The following is a 22,034-nucleotide window of genomic DNA, read 5'->3' as shown; positions in this document are numbered from 1 at the left end:
TGTGGTGGTATGTGTGTGTGTGTGTGTGTGTGTGTGTGTGTGTGTCACATGTCGTGCAACGTGTCGAATATTATTATTATTATTATTATTATTATTACTACATTAAATAAAATGTTCCAGCAGCGTTTAGGCTATAGCCTATGTTGTGTTGTCAACATTTACACAATGACTGCAACGTTAACATGTTTTATTTTCTAATGATTTACATTTCCAGGCTATTTTTCATTTTACTAATCCTAGGTTATGCAAGTTGGCAAACGTTAGTCAGGCTGATACCAGCACTGCCCCAATGGCAATAAGAATCTTAAGTTTAATCAGTCAGGGGTCTGCTGTGACATAAGTTGGTTCAAAGTGTCAATGCATCAGCTGGAGTCAATCATCACTCTCCTGCTCGTTTTTTTAAAATATGTTGGTCTGCTTCTTAGTTCAAGCCAAAACAGACTTCTAATATAGCTGCCTGGGGTCAAAATACCAACACAGCGTATAAACAGAGCTCTCATAATGCTGGGGGGAAAAATACAGGGAAGTGCATCAAATGTAAATCATGTAACAGCTGGTTACACAAATAAGATTGTCCACTAATGGTAGATGAGCAGTAACACATGGAGGGCAATATATCTCTGAAATAATGTGACAATGTACAGAAATCTAATCAGATTGTGACAAATTTGTAGAGCAATATTAATGTGACAGCTCCAACCAAAAGGCCGAGAAACATCATTGCCACATATGAATCATACTGCCGGACGGTGTCAAGTTTATTATTGTGAAAACTGAGCTCACATTTCCTTCAAAAGGGATTCATCAAACTTTATTTTGCTCATTTTTATTTTATCTTCTTGCTTCATTTAGTTTCATCAATGTGTGCTATCGAACGGCCCCTCTTTTGCAAGTCAATCCATAAACTATTAACTTTTGGGCGGTCACTAGCACTGGCCTACATCTGTGCTGACCCTAAAACAATAGTGTGACAAATGCCTTCCCAGCAGGGGTGATGTGTGTTAAATCAGGCCAGTGTAACTCCCTCTGGCAGTTGCAGGCTGCAGACCCTGTGCCTCACTCTGGAGGCTCTGCCAGCCCACTGTGGACTAGCATCCTCTTGCAACATCACTGCAGCATCCTTTCAAAACATAGCCAGTAATGTGTGATGTACCTGTCAAGCACAAAAATGCACATACTGCAAACCATACGTGTGTAATTATGTAGCCTATTGAAGCCAATGCGCATCTGGCTGGCTACTTGAGGCACAATCACGAACAGCTGGGAGCTTCACTGCACAACAAGTACGGCTACCAATAGCCTACCAGTCGCAAAATACACACACACACACACACACACACACACACACACACACACACACACACACACACAGAAGATGCTCTATGCAGCGTGAGCATCCGTCGTGTGTAAAGAGGGCCCTGCATGGCGATGAAAATCCCCACATCTCCTATTCTCGTCATCCTCGAAGGGCTTGCTACTGTAGGCCAAGCTCTGCCACTTCCGACAGCCTGCAGCTGAGCCGATGCTACACGCTCAAACGTTTTCCGTGTTCATGTTATTTTACACGATGCTGGTATTTATTGCTGCATTGTTACCTCTTTGCTTCAGTGCAATCAAAACGAGTCCAATATGTATCTCGCACCGCAGCTGAGATGATCAACCTGACTCAAACCAACAGGCCCGCTAGTCCCATTAACTCATTCAGACGATGTTAAACCGAACAACGGCTGTATTTACAGACAGATTTCCTTACCTTACCTCGTAATCGATTCACATCATGCGTGGAGTCTTAATCTGCATGAAACCGTGCCCACGACATGTTACTTTTTGTGGGGGAAATCGCCCCGTCCGCTATGGTCTCAGCATCAGCAGCAGCCCGTACAATGAAGCAGAGATGGCCGGCGGTGATGATGCTGGGAGCCCCGCCCTCCTCCCCATGCAGCCACAATGAGCTCACTGGTTTCCAGCTCAGCCACCGGCTCCAGTGCCTCCGCAGTCCGCCAGCACAGAGCACAGACCCACTGGAAATAACGCTCTGTTAGCCTAACTGTCCATACCGTTCCTGTATCAGTCCACATAACGTCCCTTAGAAGTTCTGCAAAGGTTAGGGAAACGTGCAACGTGTCCTATATTATTATTACATTAAATAAAATGTTCCAGCAGCGTTGAAGGCTATAGCCTATGTTGTGTTGTCAACATTTACGCAATGACTGCAACGTTAACATGTTTTATTTTCTAATGATTTGTTTGCAACAATTATTTTCCACACAAGCGTACACAACCATTCAACAGTTTATCACCTATTATGGTAATGTTTATTTCTTCTTTCCTTTATTAATGGCTATAATGGCAATAATTACACTCTAGCCCTTATGCTTTGTCAATGTATTATGGTCATAAGCCAAGGACCCCTTAACTGAAAGAGAGACGGAGCAGGGACCCCCTACTACATATATTGTATGACATGTAGTTGCATATTAAACTGGGCCTACAATAACATGTAGGGCGGCCTAAAGCCTTTATACCCTTTTGCATAGAATACTAAGCTATTAAAATAATAATTGTTGGCATGATTTTATAAATCCTCTTTTAATGTTACACAGACATGTGTTAGGCACAGTGAATCTTTACAATTTACTGTATATGTGTGTGGCTATCTTAGTGACTACCTTACCTACAATATAGGCCAGTAAGCCTATCATCAGTGGGGATTTATATTTGCTAATAATATGTTGAAATGATGTTAAGACATTTTCATTTTTGAAAAAACTTTCAAAGCCCCGGACCTCCTGTTGAAGAACTCTGAGGTAGAGGATTGTTACTGTAACATTCTCAAACTGTTTCTGCAGCGTATATTAACAAACTTCAAAAGTACAGTTGTTTTTTTACAATTGGTATTTTCATGATCACAATGTCTATAGTGTTTGTTACCATGTGTAAAACCGCAAACCTTGAGGTAGATAAAGAAAAAACTATTTGAAGTGATGCAATTTTGCTGTGTACTATGTAGGAAAGTCAGTATACGTAATCAATAGCTTTCAGGATAAACCTCCAAATACACCATTTCAAATACTTCTGTGGAGTTACAATCTTTTCCCATTGCTTATTGCAACATGATTTTGATTTTGAACATAATAACAAAACAGTTTCATTTAATTGATTAGATGCCATTTGTTTAAAAAGTTCATCTGAAAAAAAAAAAAAAAAAACTATTAACAATTGTTAATATGTGCTTCATACAAAGCAGTGACCTGTGTGGTTGATGCAGGACTAACCGAGTGAGAGGCAGCGCCACCCAACGGTCAGTCCCAGAATTGCGAGTGATTGTCCATTCTGTGGCTAAACTCAGGATCCTCACACAAAAAAGAAAAACATGAATAAATACTACAATGAACTGATATAGAATATTAAGACGATACATAGCCTACTTACTTATGGAGGGGTCATCAATTGTAGCCTACATAGGTTAGAATGTTGCGTGAACACTCCCAAGTTGGAATAAGGGGTGATTTATCCTGCTCTTCCCATTCTGCCGACATTGCGTGAAATAGTATTAATATAATACTTTGGTTTATTAAAATTTTTACATTTAACATTCTCTTTTGCCTTTAGTTTATGTTTTTCATTCTATGTGTGTGTGTGTGTGTGTGTGTGTGCGGGTGTCCAGGGTAAGCATGTATTGTCTACCCACGTGCTGTAGCCATGATGCCCATGCCTCAGGTGTGGTCAGTGTGTTTCTTCATCATGATCATTCTGCTTGGATTGGACAGTCAGGTACGTGTCAAACCTCTCTGAAAGAAAAAGAGGGAGAATTGACTGAATGAATGAATCAACATAGCCCTTACTCTCCTTCCTGCCACTGGTTCCTTCCAGTTTGTTGGTCTGGAGTGTCTGATGACATCACTGACTGATTTGTTCCCTATACTTACCTGCACCAAGGCCTTTTAGACGTGAGCTGCTTCTGCTGGCTCTCTGCACCACCTGCTGTTTGCTGGGACTCTCCCTGGGCCTGGTCACTGAGGTTGGTACAGTACCAGCACAGTGTTCCGAGCTACACAGTTAGCAAAAAACTTCCTGAATGTTTTCTACCATATTATTTATGTTACACTTAATATGCTTTAGATACTGGTAAAACATTAAAGAGAGCAAAGCAGAGAAAGCAGTGTATAAAAGTGAGTAAAAACTAACAAAGTCAATCTAAATAACACATAAGGTGATTCAAAAGATGATACAAATAAAGACTGGAAACAGGAAAAACAGCTAGCCTGGTTCTGTCTGACAGTAACAACAAATACACACCAAATCTAATCTGTACAAACTATTTAGTGTAAAAACATCAATTTATAGTTTTTATGGGGGGTTATGTGCTGGATTATTTCTTGGTCCCGAGCAGTGGCTCCAGTCTATGCTAAGCTAACCAGCTGCTGACCTCTGGTCGCGCACTCAAAATCTTGGCGCACCAGCGAGATCCACATCATTTTAACGTCACATTGGCGCACGACAGGTCGGCTGCGGCGACTGTAAAAAGGCCTTAATCCACTTTGTCTCCTCTAATCTCAGGGCACCTTCATCTTCTCTATCGTCAAATACTCGTCGCTGAGGTTCAGTAACACTTATGTTTATCCACTCTGGGCTAACATCTTGGGTGGGTTCAATGCCACGGTCTCCCTCTCCCTCATCCCACTTTTTATGTTATATAAAATAATGCAGGGAAAAGGCACTCTTCGACAGGTGAGCACGTTTCCCTCTGAATTGTAAAAGTAGCCTATTGTTTGGTAATTTTAGCTCAAAAAAAACCTCAGAAAGTTACTTTGGAAAGCTAAGCATCTGGAATCACTGACTCACTGATGTTGACCAGTAAAACTTTAAAATGTCACCAATACGCAAATGAGCATATGACGTCATCTAGCTACTTTTAGTGACTTTTGGAGCTAGTGCTAGCTACTTTCAATGGAAAAGAGTTGGGGTGGTGGATGGGTAAAAACACACAGGACTTTTGCAGAGGAAAGCGGGGTTCCTTTCCCGTAAAAAAAAAAAAAAAAAAAAGTAACGTGTTATCCTCAACTACTTACTGTAACTGAATTTCACTCTTGAATCTCTTTTTTCTTTAGCAATTAATGGCTAATGTAAGTAATGGCTTCTAGCAAATCACACTGGAGATTCTAGACCCATACTTCACTCAATCAATCAAGCAATAAATCAATCAATCGTACATGTACAATTCCATTGAAATGTAAATCTATTTTCTCACCATGTAAAATAGTGAAGACACAAAACATTTTAATAAAAGACACTGTTTATTGACTTGCTTGTTTGCCATCTTGTAGAAAGAGCACAACATGTAACAGTGTAATAATTTAAAAACTACATATAAATAAAAACATCAAGGACATGATTTGGGGCAAATATGTTTCTTTGTCAGGTTTGAAGGAAAATAAAACCCCTGTGGATGCAAATGATAAAGCATGGAGTGACAGGAGTATTGATTAATCAAGCAAAGGTGTTTACAATTAAGATACATTGAAGCCAATTTGTGTCAAACGACTGATGGTAACCAACAGCATAAAGTTGTTTTTCCAAAATGAACCTCTAAATAGAGCCAATACCAGCCCATAGTCTTAACTTTGCATCCCAGGTGTTTTTGTAATGTGCAATATCTGAAAGTGATACAGAGTCAACAGTTGGGCCCACAAGTCTGCGTCAATTAGTCAATTGTACACATCCTGTACGTTTTGGTGTTTTCAACAGCTAAAATATAAATATTAACTAAATGAATAAGGGCTTCTTTGTATCACCACAGATGCTAATTCTTTACTTTGAAAAGTTAAAAGTTGCTTCTAGTTGTACAGAAAGAAAGCTTAGTGGAGCAGTCTGGGGGACTGAGAACAAAAACAAGTTTTAGTTTTTGGTATTAGTTGGGGGAAAAAAAAGATTTGGAGAGGACTCACACATTTGGATTTACCAGTAACTTCATTTTAAATTAGAGGTGACTGTAAAATGGATGTACATTGGCAAACCAATATTGTACTGATATAGCTTTGTGTGTGTGTGTTTAATGTTCATTAGTTATTTCTAATAACAGTACAGTACAGTCAATTTTGTTTCTTAATTAAGTGGGGGTGGTATGTGGATGCATGACAGAGAACTGAGTTCTGTATCTTCTGGTGAAAGAGCAAAGAAATGATCCTGCCAGATCTCACATAACAGTGTCATAATTTCCTCATGAAACATTTCATTATCATGCTGAGGGAAAGCACACTAAGTGTTGAATAAGTTGTCTCTGAGTTGCATCATTGCCAAAATGAAGGCACTACTGAAGGTGTGTGTCTTTTGCATGTTCCTTAGGTGAGGTTCAAACTTCAGTCCACTTCTGTCAGACCACAGGGTCTCCTGAACTCTTGTCCTCGCTCATGAAACCACTTGTTTGACACTGACAAAACAGAAAAAAAAACATGTGAGTACCAAAAATATGCCTTTGTAATTGAATACAAAAAACATACCAAGCCTTCACTACCCCAATTTTCCTTGTCAGCATGTGGTAAAAGCTTTGCCCCAGAAAAATGTTGTGTGCGTTTCTAATAGAACAAGATGTGAAGATCTTGTATCAACAACTTGTTTTTAGGATTAGGATGCAAACATTTGACTAATATCGATGTCCTCTTCACCCAATGAGGAGTATTCCTAAATTAAACTTATTTCAAATCACACAATATCTCAAGTATACGTTTATTAGGATAATTTCGTCAAAAGAAAAGAGCTGTACCTTAAACTGATCATAGTAAAGTCTAGAGTTTGGAAAAATAATGGAAAACCGTATGTATTGTGACTTTTCCGCAACGATTTTTAAAATCACCTAAAGATCTTCTGTTTACACGGTACCGCTGACGGCGACTACATCATATATGTTTCCAGCAAGACAGAATGAAAACAGAAAATGCAGAAAATCCATGTTATGTTGTTCTTTACAAATTAAAATAAATGTCAGACTGACTGACTGACTGACGTGTGATGTGCATTCTTTTTAGAAAACAATTACTTTTTAAAAATGTCTCATGATAGATTGTCTCTAGTGTATTATTCAACTTTTGTTTTTGTTAAAGAAGGAAAAGTAAACCGCAATACTCAATACCATCGAATCGCAATAAATGAAAATCGCGATACAAAATGGAATCGGCACCCATGTATTGTGAAAAAATCTAATCGAGACAAAAGCATATCGTCCCAGTCCTAGTGGAGTCTGTGGATCATCCAGTAGGCCCATAGGCTATATACTCAACGTTTGTGTGTTGGAATTTTAAACTCCGGTGGATTTATGAGGACTACGGTTAACTGCTCCTCAGATCTCTGCAGGGTAAATTGAGACAGCTAGCTAGACTATCTGTCCAATCTGAATTTTCTCTCGCACGACTAAAACAACTTTTGAACGTAAATGTTCCACCAAAACAAGTTCCTTCCCAAGGCTTGCTAAGCCCAAGACGATTGTGATTGTTTTAAAGAAATGCCAATAAACCAGAGCACATTTTTCTCCCATCCTGGAATGCTGTGGACTAGCCAGACCCTCCTCCGCAGCGCTGTGGAGGAAGGTCTGGCAAAGCGAGACTAGTAGGCCCAGTATCTGGGATTAACAGGTATGTTGTGGTGACGGAATCTCAGGGGCTGAAAATATTTTATTTTTTTTAACAATTTTTAACAAAAAAAACACTGTTTTTCAAACAACTAGATATGCTGAAAGCACACCAAAATGCACACACAAACTGGTTACAGTTTCTGCTCAAGTTACACAGCAGTTTACAGTAAACAGGGTCTCCTTGTTGAAAAGGCAGCTCAGAAAATGGTTCTGGTATGAAAACATGGCTCCTCGTCAGTAGACTACATTACTAAGACAGGTAAAATATCAAATGAGAATATTTTTAATGCTAAACATTTTGTAAAATGGTAACAAATATGAACCTTGTATTTCCAGTAAAACATCTTGGCTGTTGTACTATGGTATTTGTATCTCCAGAAAAGGTATCAATACATGTCATGTTGTTATATTAGGACTTAGCTTGTAAAAGTATGTTTTGAAAAAAAAAAAATCTAAATAAACCTTATAAATCCTATTCTCCACATCACAACGTGAAATTTGTATTTGTCCGTGTACAAACGTACAACTCAACATACAAATTGAAAAGCATAGTTTGAGCTAATCGTCCCTTGTAACAACCCAATCAACATAGGTCATTCTAAAGGTGCTAAGATCATTTTGCTTTGTGTAAATGTATTTTTGTTCAAATATCCTCTCTGCATCAAAGATCTAAAAGGTGAACAAGGACACCATGGATGCCAGATATGTGCTACCGTTGCCATACCATAACCTAATCATACTGGGAGCATTTATTTCTTGCAACGCAGGGAAAAACCCAGATAAACAACATTGTCCTGTCTGGGCTGGCAAGACTGATAACGACAGCAACTTAAGCAGAAGTTTGCCTCCCCATTCTAAATTTCCCTCTTAAATCTCTATATCTGCAACAAGCTTAAGTTAGGCTGAACTCATTCATGTGTGAACATTACCAGACGACTTTGTCTGACGTAACACATGATAACAGTGGAGCACATTATCATGACTTTTCAGCCATCTACTTACCAAATAACACATTTTATAAACTCAATTTTAGTCAGAATGTAGCCGTTTTCTAATCCTATTCAATGTATTAATACTTGTTTGTGATAAATCTGGACTTTGACTCACCCCATTTACTTCCTACTAAGACAGGACAGGCTGCATGCCTGGTCCTGTAGTCTCCCTCCCCGCTCTTGAACAGGTTGTACCAGAACACTGCCGTCCCCTGTAAAGAAATAGAACAAATGAAGAAATGATGGTAACACCCAATGTGCACAAGAGAGAAGGAAAATGTAAAAAAGTAAAAAGAGAAGGTTTAAAGAAGACCTGCTGCACAAGTGGCTTTTTGCTGAGTGTGGTTCATTTTGGTTGCTTGACAATGTTATTGATTGCCTCTTGATCCGTGCCAGACTGAAAATATTCAGGAAGGATGGCAAAAGTAAGATGTTCGACAAGCGCAAGCTGCAGACGATGGATGGAGTTTAAAATCAACACAGAGATTCCAGTGAAGGAAAGATAAGGAAGTATAGAGGCCTTAAGTTGTTAACGTTAAGAACAAAGCATTGGCAGACCATATGTGGTTGACTTTCCCCCTTTCGATCATTGAATGTGTATAATGTTGATTGAGATTGTAGCTTTTATTTTGTGTAAAATGTTGTGTTGGAGTGTGTGTTTAGTGTACACTGAAGTGGTTGAAAAAAAAGGAACTAAAAAGACACTTTAATAAGCACTGCATAAATAAATAAGCATTGCATAAAAAAGACAACTGCTCACATGCAGAGGGGAAAAGTCAGTTAAAAGTAAGCTATTGGTTGACAATCTTTGGGCCTATGTTGCCATAGCTTTGTTGATTTGCCAATAAAAAATATATATCAGTCTGACCACATCAACATGTTATGCCAAGGGAAAAAATGTCTGATTCACTGCAAAAGTCTATTTAATCGTCCACCAATTTTCATTGCCAAGTAATGCATTGGACAAATTGCCATGCAACACAGACTAATACAGGCAACCTCCTGTGAGATCCTCAATCATTCAGTTAGGAGTTACAGGGACTGTCTCTCGACACATCAATCATTAAACTGACAGCAACATGGGATCGGTTTCCCACTGGGGACACAAGCAGTATAGAGTAAACACACTCAACACACACAGACACACACTCCGAGTCCGTTGTCATCACCTTTCTAGGCCAGATTGATGCTCCAAAGTCAGGGAAGACCGTGGCACCTCCCGCCTCAACATCACTCATCTGAGAAAAGACAAAAATCTCGTTAGAAACGTTCTCTGTATTTTACTCAAAGGGAGACACTACAGGTCAATTGGGTGAAAACAATGGAACTAATGGATATCACCATGAGACTTCCCTAGTTGATTACTTACATTAAGACACTCATTTGTAGTGTTTTACAAGTATTCTAAACTTGTATGTTTTAATATGCAAATTATTCATTATCTCATTAAATATGCGCTTATTTTCATAACTTTCCAGAACTGAAATCTAAACATGGGATAAAGCCTGGGCTCTAAGTTATTGTTTCATTTGTTGACAGATTAGAGAGACTTTGGATATCTCTTTTTCTCACTCCATAAATCAGAAAATACTGTCAACAGCCATAACTCAATACATTTTCCCAATGTTTTAGGTCTAAAATGTTCTATAAATCAGGCAATGAATGACATATGAACAAATCTCTCGGATTGGAATAAAACTGGAAAGTTCAGTGTATGTAAGTGCTACTGAAGTGGAGTTTTTTTCTCCACTTCAGTAGCAAAAAAACAGTCTTATGTATTGTAAAATTCCATACATTTTGCAAGACAATACAGCTGAATAGGGTTAACATTTATATAACAACCTATGGATTGGATATCACCATGAAATTGTTATTTTTTTAAATATGTAAATGAGAAATATAAAAATATACAGGCGCTAATGCTAAAACCCCTAGTGTAAATGTGTATTTTGGATGGGTTTTTTTGCCCACTAGTCTAAAGGTAGACATGTGATGGACGCAAAGTAGCCCAAAATGCTTCAAATATAAAAAATTACATTTATGCCTGTAGTGTCTCCCTTTAAAGAATACACTCTATTTAAAAATCCTCAAAGGATGCATTAAAAAAACACACACAGACATCTGCATTTGTGGCTTATCAAAATACTGTACACATTTGTTTTACTTTTCAGAGCAACTTATAACATGTCAACATACTACACATACACATGTTGCTATTAAGATATATTTTGCTTTTAAGTAACACAAAGTTGATAATGATTCAAATAATATCCTTTTTGAGTATGTGTCCAGAAATCTGGATCCTAATTAACTGATAAATGAAATGCTTTTATTGTATGGCATTATATTAGAAATAAATGTACAAATTATTGCTTGAGTGGTATGTGATAAAATAAACAAGGTCCTTCGAAGGTCTTGCAAGAAATAAGGTGCACAAAATGACAAGTCACAAATCTTTACATAACAATGAAGTCTAAGAAAGTTGCTATATGCACTACAGTGAGGGAAGAGTAGAAAGACTAAAGAAATACTTTTTACATAGCAAAGGAAAAGGGAATATGGTCTTCCTTTAAACTAACCAACTGTTTCATCACCAATTTCATCCCATTGTTTGATAAGAACATCTACATCATGCTACCTAGCTGTGATGATCAGTAGTGTCCCACTATACATCTATTTCTTCACAAGTCAAACATGCTTGATCTATTATCTAAAATATGTACTGTAACTTTGTAAGACGCTCTCCTTGTACCATATGTTTCAGTGTCATACAACATGTTCTTTGGATCATTTGTGAACAGTTATAACAATTGAACTGGTTTCTAATTATTACTGCAGTGTTTTGATACAAGAATTGAACCACTTTATTTTATTTCTGTAGCATTTGCTGCTACAATACCTGGCTATAATTTAATCTGCAGTAATCAATGGTTACATTGTTTTCTGTCCATATCCAATAATCAACATGTATGTTTAGAGAAGTTACATTTTACGATATAATAGTCAATATATAATCAATAATATATTAATAAAAGCACTTCCACATCATGTATCAAGGTGAACAGTGAACTTCAACCAAGCACTGGCTTTATAGAAAAATAAAAACAATTCACATGCATACCTCATTCAAAAACTAAATATTTTTCTATTTTGGGTATAATTGTATTTTGTGCAACCCAGTGTTAGCAATAGTTAAAGAAAGAGTGGCTTCTACATCAGTGTGTTAATAGGGGATGGCCAACAAAACTCTCCACAATATGTACTGGAACTGATTGACAGAAAAACCTGATTCTTAGATATTGGTCTACAAAGTTTCTCAGTCATCAAGGCGATAGGATATTTATCTGGCACCATTTTTAGTATTATATCCCCTGAATCTGTAGAACTATTACAGAATCTTTCCCAATGACATCAAGTAACTCTAGATTTTGAACTATATCCCTGTAATGCCACACTACAGGCCAAGTGAAAGTCAATCAATCCAAGTCCAAGATTGAACCAGAGCTTATGCATATGCTCATGAAGCTAAAAACAAGATGACGGAGCGTAGATTTCAGGGGACTGCCACGACCGCCCTTCAATTACCAGCGACTGAATGCACATACTTACGTAGTTCAAAAAAGTTGCCACACGATTTCCAGTGCCTAATCTTTTGAAAGCATCAGGCTCATCTTTCTACAAAGATAAAATTCAAGAGTGAAAATACATGATGAAAACGCTGCTCACTAGCACGCACGTGTACTTACGTAGTTTAGGAAGGTGGCAAGTCTATTTCCGTCGCCATTGTAGTTGCTGTCAAAAGGACGCTGCAACAGATTGTTAGAACATTTAACCCATCACCAAACAGACTCGCAGTAGGAGCCCCGCCACTAAGGGCACTAACTACACTCACATCAAATACAATCTACTCTATTATCTGTCACAAACATAACAGAATCACAACTGATTTACATTTTTCACATAAAGGTAAAAAATTTTTTTTTCAAATGATATGCTCAAAAGAACATAATGCACATAAGAATATATAAATAACATGGAACACTAAATCATTGTAATAGATCAGTGATACTCAACTTACGGCTGTGGGCCAGATTTGGCCCGTGATAGGGTGCCGGGTGGCCCGCACACCATTTTCTAATTCACCATGAAAATAAATTGATTCACACTGGGAATTTTGTTTTGTATGTAAGTAAGGTGCCAGAGTGCATAAAAAGAGCATCAAAGTAGAGCTTGTTTATAATAATTCCACCATACATCACAAAAATGTGTTTGCTGCTATATTAATGTGCTTAATAACGAGTAGAGCCCCTTTAACATCATGCAGTAACAAAATATTTGTTTGTTTGCAATGACCAGTTGTATTGTATATAACCAAATCTGTCATTCTGTAGCAAAGAGAGGATGCACAGATGCACACAGTACATACAGCTATAGATCATGTGAAATTCAGAGATTAACACACAGAGGGAACATAGCTCACATCTCCAGAATATAAAAGTCAGGGAGAATTACAGCAGAGAAATGCAAGCAAGAGATACAGCTGTTGAGCAAGCAGACCAGATATTGTGATTATTGTATTGTAAAACAGACATTTTACAGAATTCAAATGAACAGAGTATATTTCTATGGATAGCAGCAGTATTAGAATCAAAAGGACACTATTCAGCGTATACATTTTTAAAAGCAGCCACAAAAAAAAAAAAAGCCGCACATATATAACCATTAACTTTAGTAACACAGAAATGAAGAGTGTATCAAGCACAGATTAATTCAAAGGTGGCAGAAGTACTAGGAGGAAGAGAGAACTAGATGATGGTTTTATAGAATTAAAAAGGGAGTGGGCATGTATTTTGAGTTACAGTGAGATGGTATAATCATAATGTACTCCTCAATGTAAAGAGTACTAGATACTGGACTTGAACTTAAACAAAAGCTAGCATTCATTTACAGTGATCTTGATACAATTGACAATGTGTGACCTCCTAAAATTTCCACACCAACTTACAAACTAATTTTCAACCACAAATGAACTCACCCTTGAGAAGTCATAATGTGGCTCGTACTGTCCTCCAACTCCATAGTTAGCGACCTGGTGAGCCATTGACAAAGGTAATTTATATTTAAAATAAAAATAATGAAATTCTAAAATCATTGGCAAACAATGCATGTGCACGTAGGCCTGTCTTTGATAATGTGAATATTAATATATTTTGTTATAGATCTCAAAATTAGGCTAAATTATTAGTTAAAGGGGCGCTATCCAGTTTTGGCCATTTCTTCGCTTTTTGCTCGCAGGTTTCTCTATAGAGCTCCCCCTACAGCTTCGGAATATATATTTGGCAGCTCCTATGTTTACATGTGTCTGACTCCTCGCTCGGTCAGTCTGCCGTCCTCTTTCTCTGTTCCTCCGACAATGCTTTCCTAGCTTTCTGCTTCTTTTTTGCCGGCTCAGCCATGACGATAGTGTGAAAAACTCCATCACTACCTTGTTAGCCAGTTCCTGAATGGGCGTATGTGTGCAGTGCCGTGAAGCAATTCGCCACATCGCGAGACCTGATATCATGCGATACTTCCTGACGCTGAGGCTGACGGCCAAAAGTTGCAAGGGTGGTTTTTCCGCTCACAGGCGCTAGGGGGAAGCGAGACGACCACCATTCAACCCGAAAAAAGTCATATAACCATTCCAATGATTCCGAAGCTGTTCAGTTGAGGTAAATTAAGCTAAAAAAAACTGCATAGTTCCCCTTTAAGATAATATTTTTCACGTGGTTAATTTAAGCAATATTTTACTGTATTTGACACACTGTTCTTAAATACACTGTATATATCACATATATATTATATATATATATATATATTTTTTTTTTTTTAGGGCTGTCAGCGTTAAAGCGTTAATCGCGATGTGATTAAGGGCTTATTAAAGGATTTTTTTTAATCGCATGCCGGCATTTATTAATTTATTTTACACTTCACTCGGCTTTGCGTCGTGCCTAACAGGCTACTATTTTGACCCTTTGCAGCACAGTTACTTATCATCAAGTTGCCACTTCCTCCTAACACATCCTGCTGCTGCAGGCTGCAGGCATGATGGAGAAAGACAGCAGCAATGAAATCCTGAATGGCGCTTTTTATTTTCCAAAATTCCCGGACGGCTCGTACACAAGTCGAAAGCCATATGCACGTTGTGTAAAACCGAATTAACATATCACCGAAGTACGTCAAGCTTGAGCTACCACCTACGGAGCTAAGCATAGTAGTACAGTTAACGTGATGCTACCCGCTAGCATGCTACCCACTCAGGCAAAGCACTATTTTGGAGAGTGCTACTTGCCGACCTGTGGATGAAACCAAATCCCCAAAAATTACTACAGCTCTTGCGAAATGGGTGGCAACTAACTGCAGACCTGTCAGCATCGTAGAGGACTCGGGTCTTAAAGACGTACTATGGTTGGCATGTTCTGACCTGTCTCGTTGCCGTCGAGGGGGACAGTAGTTTTCACGGATACACAGCGGACGACACGGAGAAAGCAGCCCAACTGGAACTGCTGCAAGGTGCTGCAAACGCTGTCTCATTAACCGGTGATCACTGGACGTCAGTGAGTAAACAACATTATTTAGGAGTTATTAAACACTACATTGACTCTGGTAAGGATAGGGATTTTTAGGTTTTTAGTTAGGTACTTGGAGGAATTGTGCAATAATGACAGATTCACACATTTTTCTTTTGTTTACAGTAAATAAATAATAACAAATCTTAAAATCAAGTTCATAAAGTAACTTTCTTTGCATTCATTTGATTCCCAATCAAGATACACTGGTAAGAATTGCTTTTGATTGTTAATATGTACTTAAAAACTGTTTGAACTGCAAAATAATAGAATTTTAATCATGTGAAAAAACTGTAAAATATGCGATTAATCGCAATTAACTACAGAAATTCAACGATTAATCGTGATTAAAAAAAATTAATCATTTGACAGCCCTAATATATATATACACACACACACACACACACACACAGTCATATAATTAGAATATCATGAAAAAAGAAATTTATTTCAGTAATTCCATTAAAAAAGTGAAACTTGTATAATGTATACATTCATTCCACACAGACTGATATATTTCAAGTGTTTATTTCTTTTAATTTTGATGATTATAACTGACAACTAATGAAAACCCCAAATTCAGTATCTCAGAAAGTTTGAATATTGTGACAAGGTTCAATATTGAAGACACCTGGTGCCACACTCTAATCAGCTAATTAACTCAAAACACCTGCAAAGGCCTTTAAATGGTCTCTCAGTCTAGTTCTAGTTCTATATATATATATATATATATATATATATATATATATATATATATATATATATATATATATATATATTTATATTAGGGCTGTCAATCGATTAAAACATTTAATCTAATTAATGACATACTCTGTGATTAATTAATCGAAATTAATCGCATACATAATTAACGGTGCCTGAACCGATACTTTTTAAGAAAGTAAAAAAAAAAAAAAGGTACTAAACAACAATGGTTGGTGACATTAAAGGACGGCTTGTTTATTGCTAAGGTCATATGGTCAAAATTAAATGTTTAATAATAATGTATAACAATAACTTATTTCACTAGTAAATTTAACGACAAAAACAACCACCAGATGGTAAAGGACATTTACAATAACTTCAAATGCACCACGACGCTGTAGTTTACCAGTTTCATTGAACGCACCGTCTGTGTTGTTTCTCCGACAGCAGCTGCAGATTGTTACATCCCGGTGTTGAATCCTCTACAGTAAAACAGAGTCAAACTTTACACCGTTTAGCGTTAGCTGTCAGCATTTTAACCGTGTTTAGTCCAGCTACTAGCTAGCGGTAGGCTAAGGTTAGCTGCTGTCGAGTATAGTGTTAACTAGCGTCACGTGCAGCGGTGTTTGTGTTTCAGAGCATCAGAGAGAAGCGCAGACATATCAGTGGCACCAGATTTTGGTAGCCAGGGTTGGCAGGAAGAAGATTTTTACAAGTAAATGTTCCAATCAATGATCCAGGCAGAACATTCTCGTCTCCCTCCTTCATTTTACAGTCCAATGGTGGCTAGAACGGCTCTGGGTCAAACGTCAATATGGAATGGATTAATCTGCGTTATTTTTTTTAACGCGTTATTTTTTCTCAGATTAATTAATCGAAATTAACACGTATTTTGACAGCCCTAATTAATATATATATATATAGTGTGAATAGTATTATATTTAGTAAAAATAGAAGAATGGTTAGAAGATTTCCATGTAATATGACGTGACATGAAGATGTAGTAATTAATGTAATTCTGTAGTATGCATAACATTACCTGCAGTAACTCTGCAGTGTCTACTGTAAGGCCTGTGATGTCTTCTATTCTCTGGTTGACTATGTCAATGACAGGGTCATCTTCTTTATCCAACCATGCACTGGAAAAACAAAAAAAGTGTACATGTATAAGCACATAGTATTCACCCATCATTTCCAATGTTTACAATTTTTAATGAAAAATAAATTTTTTGAAACAACTAGATATGCTGAAAGCACACCAAAAATGCCCACACAAAATGGTTAAATTTTCTGCTCCATCAACACAAGTTACACAGCAGTTTACAGTAAACAGAGTGTCCTTGTTGCAAAGGCAACTCAGAAAATGGTTCTGGTATGAAAGAGTGAATACATAATTGGATAAAAAGGAAAAGGCTGTATCCTTAAAAAAAATAATTTAAAAAAGCTGTACAGTAATGATTGGAATACCTTGGTTAACACTGCAAATTATATCAATAATAAATAATAAAACCTTATAATAATGAGGTCTAACCATGTATTATTGACTGAAATCCACAAGCTCCCGAAGAGCCTTTATCCTGACTGAGTTACCTTTTTGATACTCTGTAGTTGGCTGTGGTCAAGACGCCCGTTTTGGGGTCACGGACAGTAGCTCTGGCAAGCTTAAAAAGCAAAAACAACACACAGAAATTGTCATTTCTTATGAAAAAATTGTCATCATAAACATGACAGATCAGTTTGTCCACTTATTCCATGTTTAACATGTACGTACAGTATATATATATATATATATATGTAGTGCCACAAAAGTCTTTTCATTTAGTCTTACCCATTATATATTTTACTATAAATATTATATACTTAATATCTTTTTCCTATTTCATTTACAGATTCAGAAGATACATTTTAAAGCCAATCAGCCACCTTCACAAACACAGAAAACCTAGAGGTAAAAGAGTCTGGTGAAAAAAGAGTGTATTAATTTGTAACGGAACTGTCTAGTCCACTTGCTGAAGGTACGCTATGTTTGTCGCAGTACTACAGATTAATAATGACCATTTATCTATCACTGTAAAAGAAAACAACGTCATCAATAAGCATAGTATCGGTAATGATAAACTTTATCAGCACTATCGTCACTGTCTCTGATTTTGTTTTGTTTTGTGTTGAGCGCAGAATTTTTAGATGTATTATTTCTTATTTATTGCTGCTTGTCTCACCCTGGGTTTAGCCAGCTCCTTAATCTTCTCAATCTCCTTGTGTGACAACACGTCCAGGTAGCGTACAATGTGGGGGTTGTCCCACTCATCTTCCTCTTTCATGGGCTTCAGCAGGAGACGAGGGTTCCTCTTACCATCCTGGTAGCGACAGAACAACCGGCTGCGCCTCACGTCGTTCTGGTTAAACATACAAGATAAACAGAAAAAATAACAATATCATATTAAGAGAGGCTTGATATAGAGGGACTGAAATAAGATTTTTTTTTTTTTTGACTGACCCCTGCTGTCAAGTCAAATCCAATTTCACAAGATGATGGGTTGCCATAGAAGCTCATGCACACTCATGGTGCACCCATACAGGTTTTTACATCATTTTGCATGTATAGACAGCAACATTTCTCCTCGTCCTTTATAGTTTTGTTGCACCTGTTAAGAGAGGACAGTTTACACCTGTATAATTTATCAGTACAGTTGGGTAACCTTACATGATTCCCAGAATAACTCATCTCAACTTCAAATTGAACAGAGCTCTAATCAGCTTGAATAAGTGAAAACACATCTGTGGGTCTGCAGAGCTTTAATAAACAAGCCACATACAAGATAGCTGTAAATATGTGTTTTTAAGCCTGTGTGTCATGTGTTTTTTTCATGATTGTTTGACTTAAGTAAAACAGATACAGCTCTGGGAAGTTGTCTTTGTGTCTGCAGTCATTGCAAGCTTGCTGTTTTATGTGCAGGTTCTTGTACAATGCTCTTTAAAATTAAACACATTATTTGATTTATGTTGAAGCTGTACTCTAATATCAAAATTATGTATCTACCCAATTTAATTGATACCGAAAGCGTTTTGCTATGAAAATAAACCATCACTTACAGCAGAAGATCAAACATCAGGTACATACATTTAACAAAACGTTAACACGTAAGATTATACATAAATAAAAGGTTTTTTGATTTCCTCTCTGCTACAGGTCTTTACATTACAGACTTGTCAAAATGCCTTGATTTTTCTCCTTCATGTCTCACCATTTGGAGCCCCTCCCCTCTGCAGAGAGCCTCATAGGCCTCTCTCTCTGGGAGATGGTCTTTAGGTCGGATGTAGGTTCCCAGCTTGATGGGCTCCTCAGAGGCAGGCTGGTAGTCCTGGTTCAGCTCATTGAGCTGCTTGAACAGTAACCGTTCAAAATACCGCAGGTTTCCTCCTGCCCTCTGGTGGTTGGGGTCTGTCAGTATAAGAAAATAATGATTGATTGTGGAGAAGTGGAATAACCTGTAGAGTTGTGGAGTATGGAAGCTGCATTAAATAAACAAACGGTCCCATTTAAAAAAAGTTTTGTCCCTTTAATATCGGTTGACATCACATGTGCAAAGAAGTCATTACTCCTAGTCAACATAAATTAATAAGAAACAAAAGTTTTTTTCAGTGATCTTGATGTGTCTTACTTTTTTCCAAGCTTTAGTCATGCATTTACTTTAAACAAGAACTGTATGGTTTATTTCAAGACAAAACCATGAACTGCAATGGCAGCTGCCAGTCATTGTGGACTTCACCTTTCAACTCAGCTTCAAATAACTCCACATTGGTGGTAACTTAGTACATTTACTTAAGTTCTGCACTACCAGTACAATTTAATCATTTAATTTACAACTAATACTGATCAGGAATACTCTCTCAAATTCTTTGGTACCGAAGTAATTACAAAGCAGATAGTTGAACGAGCACACACCATTGTGGAGTTCTGAGGCAATACACTGAATCTTCAGTAAGCAGAGGCATTACAGCAACATACCGGGCCTCTTGGTCATTTTCATGTAGGAGCAAAGCTGCCACGTGTACCAAGATTATAGGAACCTATAAGTGTATCCGAAGTATTGACTTAGTTAAGGTTCTTCTTGCAGGGAGAAAATGTGCAGTTCGCTGGAGGGATTTAAACTCAGACTGCTGAAACGGGTCACAATAAACATAAATGAGTATGTATGGTCTTTTCCAACAGTGCTGTAGTACACTGATTTAGTTGCACAAATTCAGCCCTGCCAGTATAAATCCTACCGTTTCCTAATAATGGAGACCTGCTAGAGAAAAAAAACAAGAACGTTGACTGGTGGATTTAACTGGCACTTGATGTAACACTATTCATGTGGGTGATGAGACATTGACAAAATCCTTTTTCTTCATTTTCCTTCCATCATCTACCCTATTACAGTACTGTCCCATTGATGTGTTTATACATGTGCCTTTTACATGCATTTGTCTTTGTATGTTCTTTGTTGCTATTTATTTGACTATTGCTATTGCTTTTAAACAAATGCAATTGACTGTATCACATTTCCCTATGAAAACAGAATACGTGATTGCTTGCTTTGCTCTTCCTTGGTCCTGCATTTCCGCAAGTTGATTTGCGTAATGTTGGACTATATATTGTTTCTTTTCTATATCCTTCACAGTTTGTTTTTTTGGTTTGTGTATGAGCTATTATATGTACATTTTAAATGTTCATTGTGTTACTTTTGTAGCACTTGATAGCATAAAGTAGGTCTAAGTATGCTAGATCTGCTCTACCTCAATTCTTTTCACTTGACATGTAAACAAGCATACCACAGCTGTAAAAAGATGGCCTGCAGCTGTCAACACAGCCCTTGATGCAGAGACTAAAATAACAGTTAGAAACCACAGGCTCTTACTTTGGATGGACAACACCCTGCTCTGGCATACACAGAGCACCACTGCAGTGAGAAAGGAGGTGTGTACTGTGGTGATTAGTGAAACAGAAAGACAACCTATCAATTACCTCACAGCAGAGGACTGCGGTCTTAAATACAAGTGCTATTTTAGATTTCTAAAATTTGAGACCATGAACCCATTCACCTATCCTTATCCTATGGTTGCAAGAAAGACTGACTCAGGCGAGAATAAATGAATGAGAGAGTTTGTGTAATGTGTATTAGTGTACACACTGATTTGAGCTCATATCTTTTGTCTGTACGCTTGTGTATGTTGCACCTTACCAATAGCCACCAGCCGGCGTGTAAGCTCAATGGCCCGAGGTAGGTCTCCCATTTGGTAAACTGAGTAGCTGAGGTAGTCCAAAATGTCCTCCTTGGAAACCACAGTTTCCTCCCCGCCATCCAGCTGCTTCAAGGACTGCTGCATCCACAGCACAGCGTGGTAATAGTCTGCGTCATTATAAGCCGTCTTTCCCATATCAAAGCAGTCGTCCACTGTCAGTATGGCATTGGAGTGTATACCTGGGGCAGGATTCAATAGATGTAAATACTGACCATATCGTACAGTGATTTTACCAACAACAAAAAAACATGTTCTTCCATTATTTATGACATTTTATTCATCATTGCTAGATCATGTTTGAAGACGCAATGTGTTTGTTTTTTTCCTTTTCGTATTTGCTGTATTCTGGGTCTCAATCCACTTTGTAGTTACTATTTTTTTTATGATGTACCTATTTATTCGTTCTGGATATAATTTGGATGCTAATAATATATTTAGTATTTTAGTTTAGGTTATTTACCTAATATACCTACCTGTATATACGTATGTTTACACTTACAGCTACACTTACACTTACATTTTCCCTGGGATAACAAATATATAGTTTTTTTATGATCAACGCATGAAACAAAGTGCATTTTTTGTACCTTCTTCAGCTTTTTAAGTTCCCGTAGAATTGAGCATCATACAAAATGTGAAAATGTAAAACTATTTCTACCTTAGTAGGCTTTTGATGTTTCCATTATAAATTTGTTTTAAGTGGTTTGCTGGCGGGCAGGTTGAGATATGCAGAGTCTGTCAACTAAGTTTACTGGATCCTTGCTCAGCATAAAAAGCAAAGTCAACTAGCACATACACATCGAAGAGCCTTATTAA

The 22,034-nt window shown here is 37.5% G+C and overlaps 2 protein-coding genes across 8 annotated transcripts in view; both read right to left on the bottom strand.

The window, feature by feature from the left end:
* jakmip2 (janus kinase and microtubule interacting protein 2) overlaps positions 1–1,862 on the bottom strand; it is a 31,186-nt gene extending 29,324 nt beyond the window's left edge. The window contains exon 1 of the mRNA XM_078266573.1: positions 1,759–1,862. The gene's annotated coding sequence lies outside the window, so the exon portion shown is untranslated. The remainder of the gene's footprint in view (positions 1–1,758) is intronic.
* Positions 1,863–5,278: 3,416 nt separating this feature from the next.
* The window catches only part of LOC144527477 (prolyl 4-hydroxylase subunit alpha-2-like), a 33,300-nt gene continuing 16,544 nt past the window's right edge, over positions 5,279–22,034 (bottom strand). For 4 of the 7 annotated variants that reach the window (XM_078265518.1, XM_078265523.1, XM_078265519.1 and 1 more), the window contains 11 exons: positions 21,158–21,397; positions 19,178–19,374; positions 18,152–18,328; positions 17,523–17,593; positions 16,972–17,071; positions 13,655–13,708; positions 12,366–12,425; positions 12,229–12,294; positions 9,789–9,857; positions 8,735–8,831; positions 5,279–6,430 (listed from right to left, as the gene is read on the bottom strand). In XM_078265518.1, the coding sequence (XP_078121644.1) occupies positions 6,360–6,430; positions 8,735–8,831; positions 9,789–9,857; positions 12,229–12,294; positions 12,366–12,425; positions 13,655–13,708; positions 16,972–17,071; positions 17,523–17,593; positions 18,152–18,328; positions 19,178–19,374; positions 21,158–21,397 (1,202 nt within the window). In that variant the 3' untranslated portion in view covers positions 5,279–6,359. Of the gene's footprint in view, positions 6,431–8,734; positions 8,832–9,788; positions 9,858–12,228; positions 12,295–12,365; positions 12,426–13,654; positions 13,709–16,198; positions 16,415–16,971; positions 17,072–17,522; positions 17,594–18,151; positions 18,329–19,177; positions 19,375–21,157; positions 21,398–22,034 lie in introns of those variants that run through there. The other 3 variants (XM_078265521.1, XM_078265520.1, XM_078265524.1) reach the window with 3 other exon arrangements.

Source organism: Sander vitreus, chromosome 13 (genome assembly GCF_031162955.1).
Source record: "Sander vitreus isolate 19-12246 chromosome 13, sanVit1, whole genome shotgun sequence".
Classification (NCBI taxonomy): Eukaryota; Metazoa; Chordata; class Actinopteri; order Perciformes; family Percidae; genus Sander; species Sander vitreus.
The sequence above is the reverse complement of the archived record's forward strand: the minus strand, read 5'-3'. Positions and strand labels throughout refer to the sequence as shown.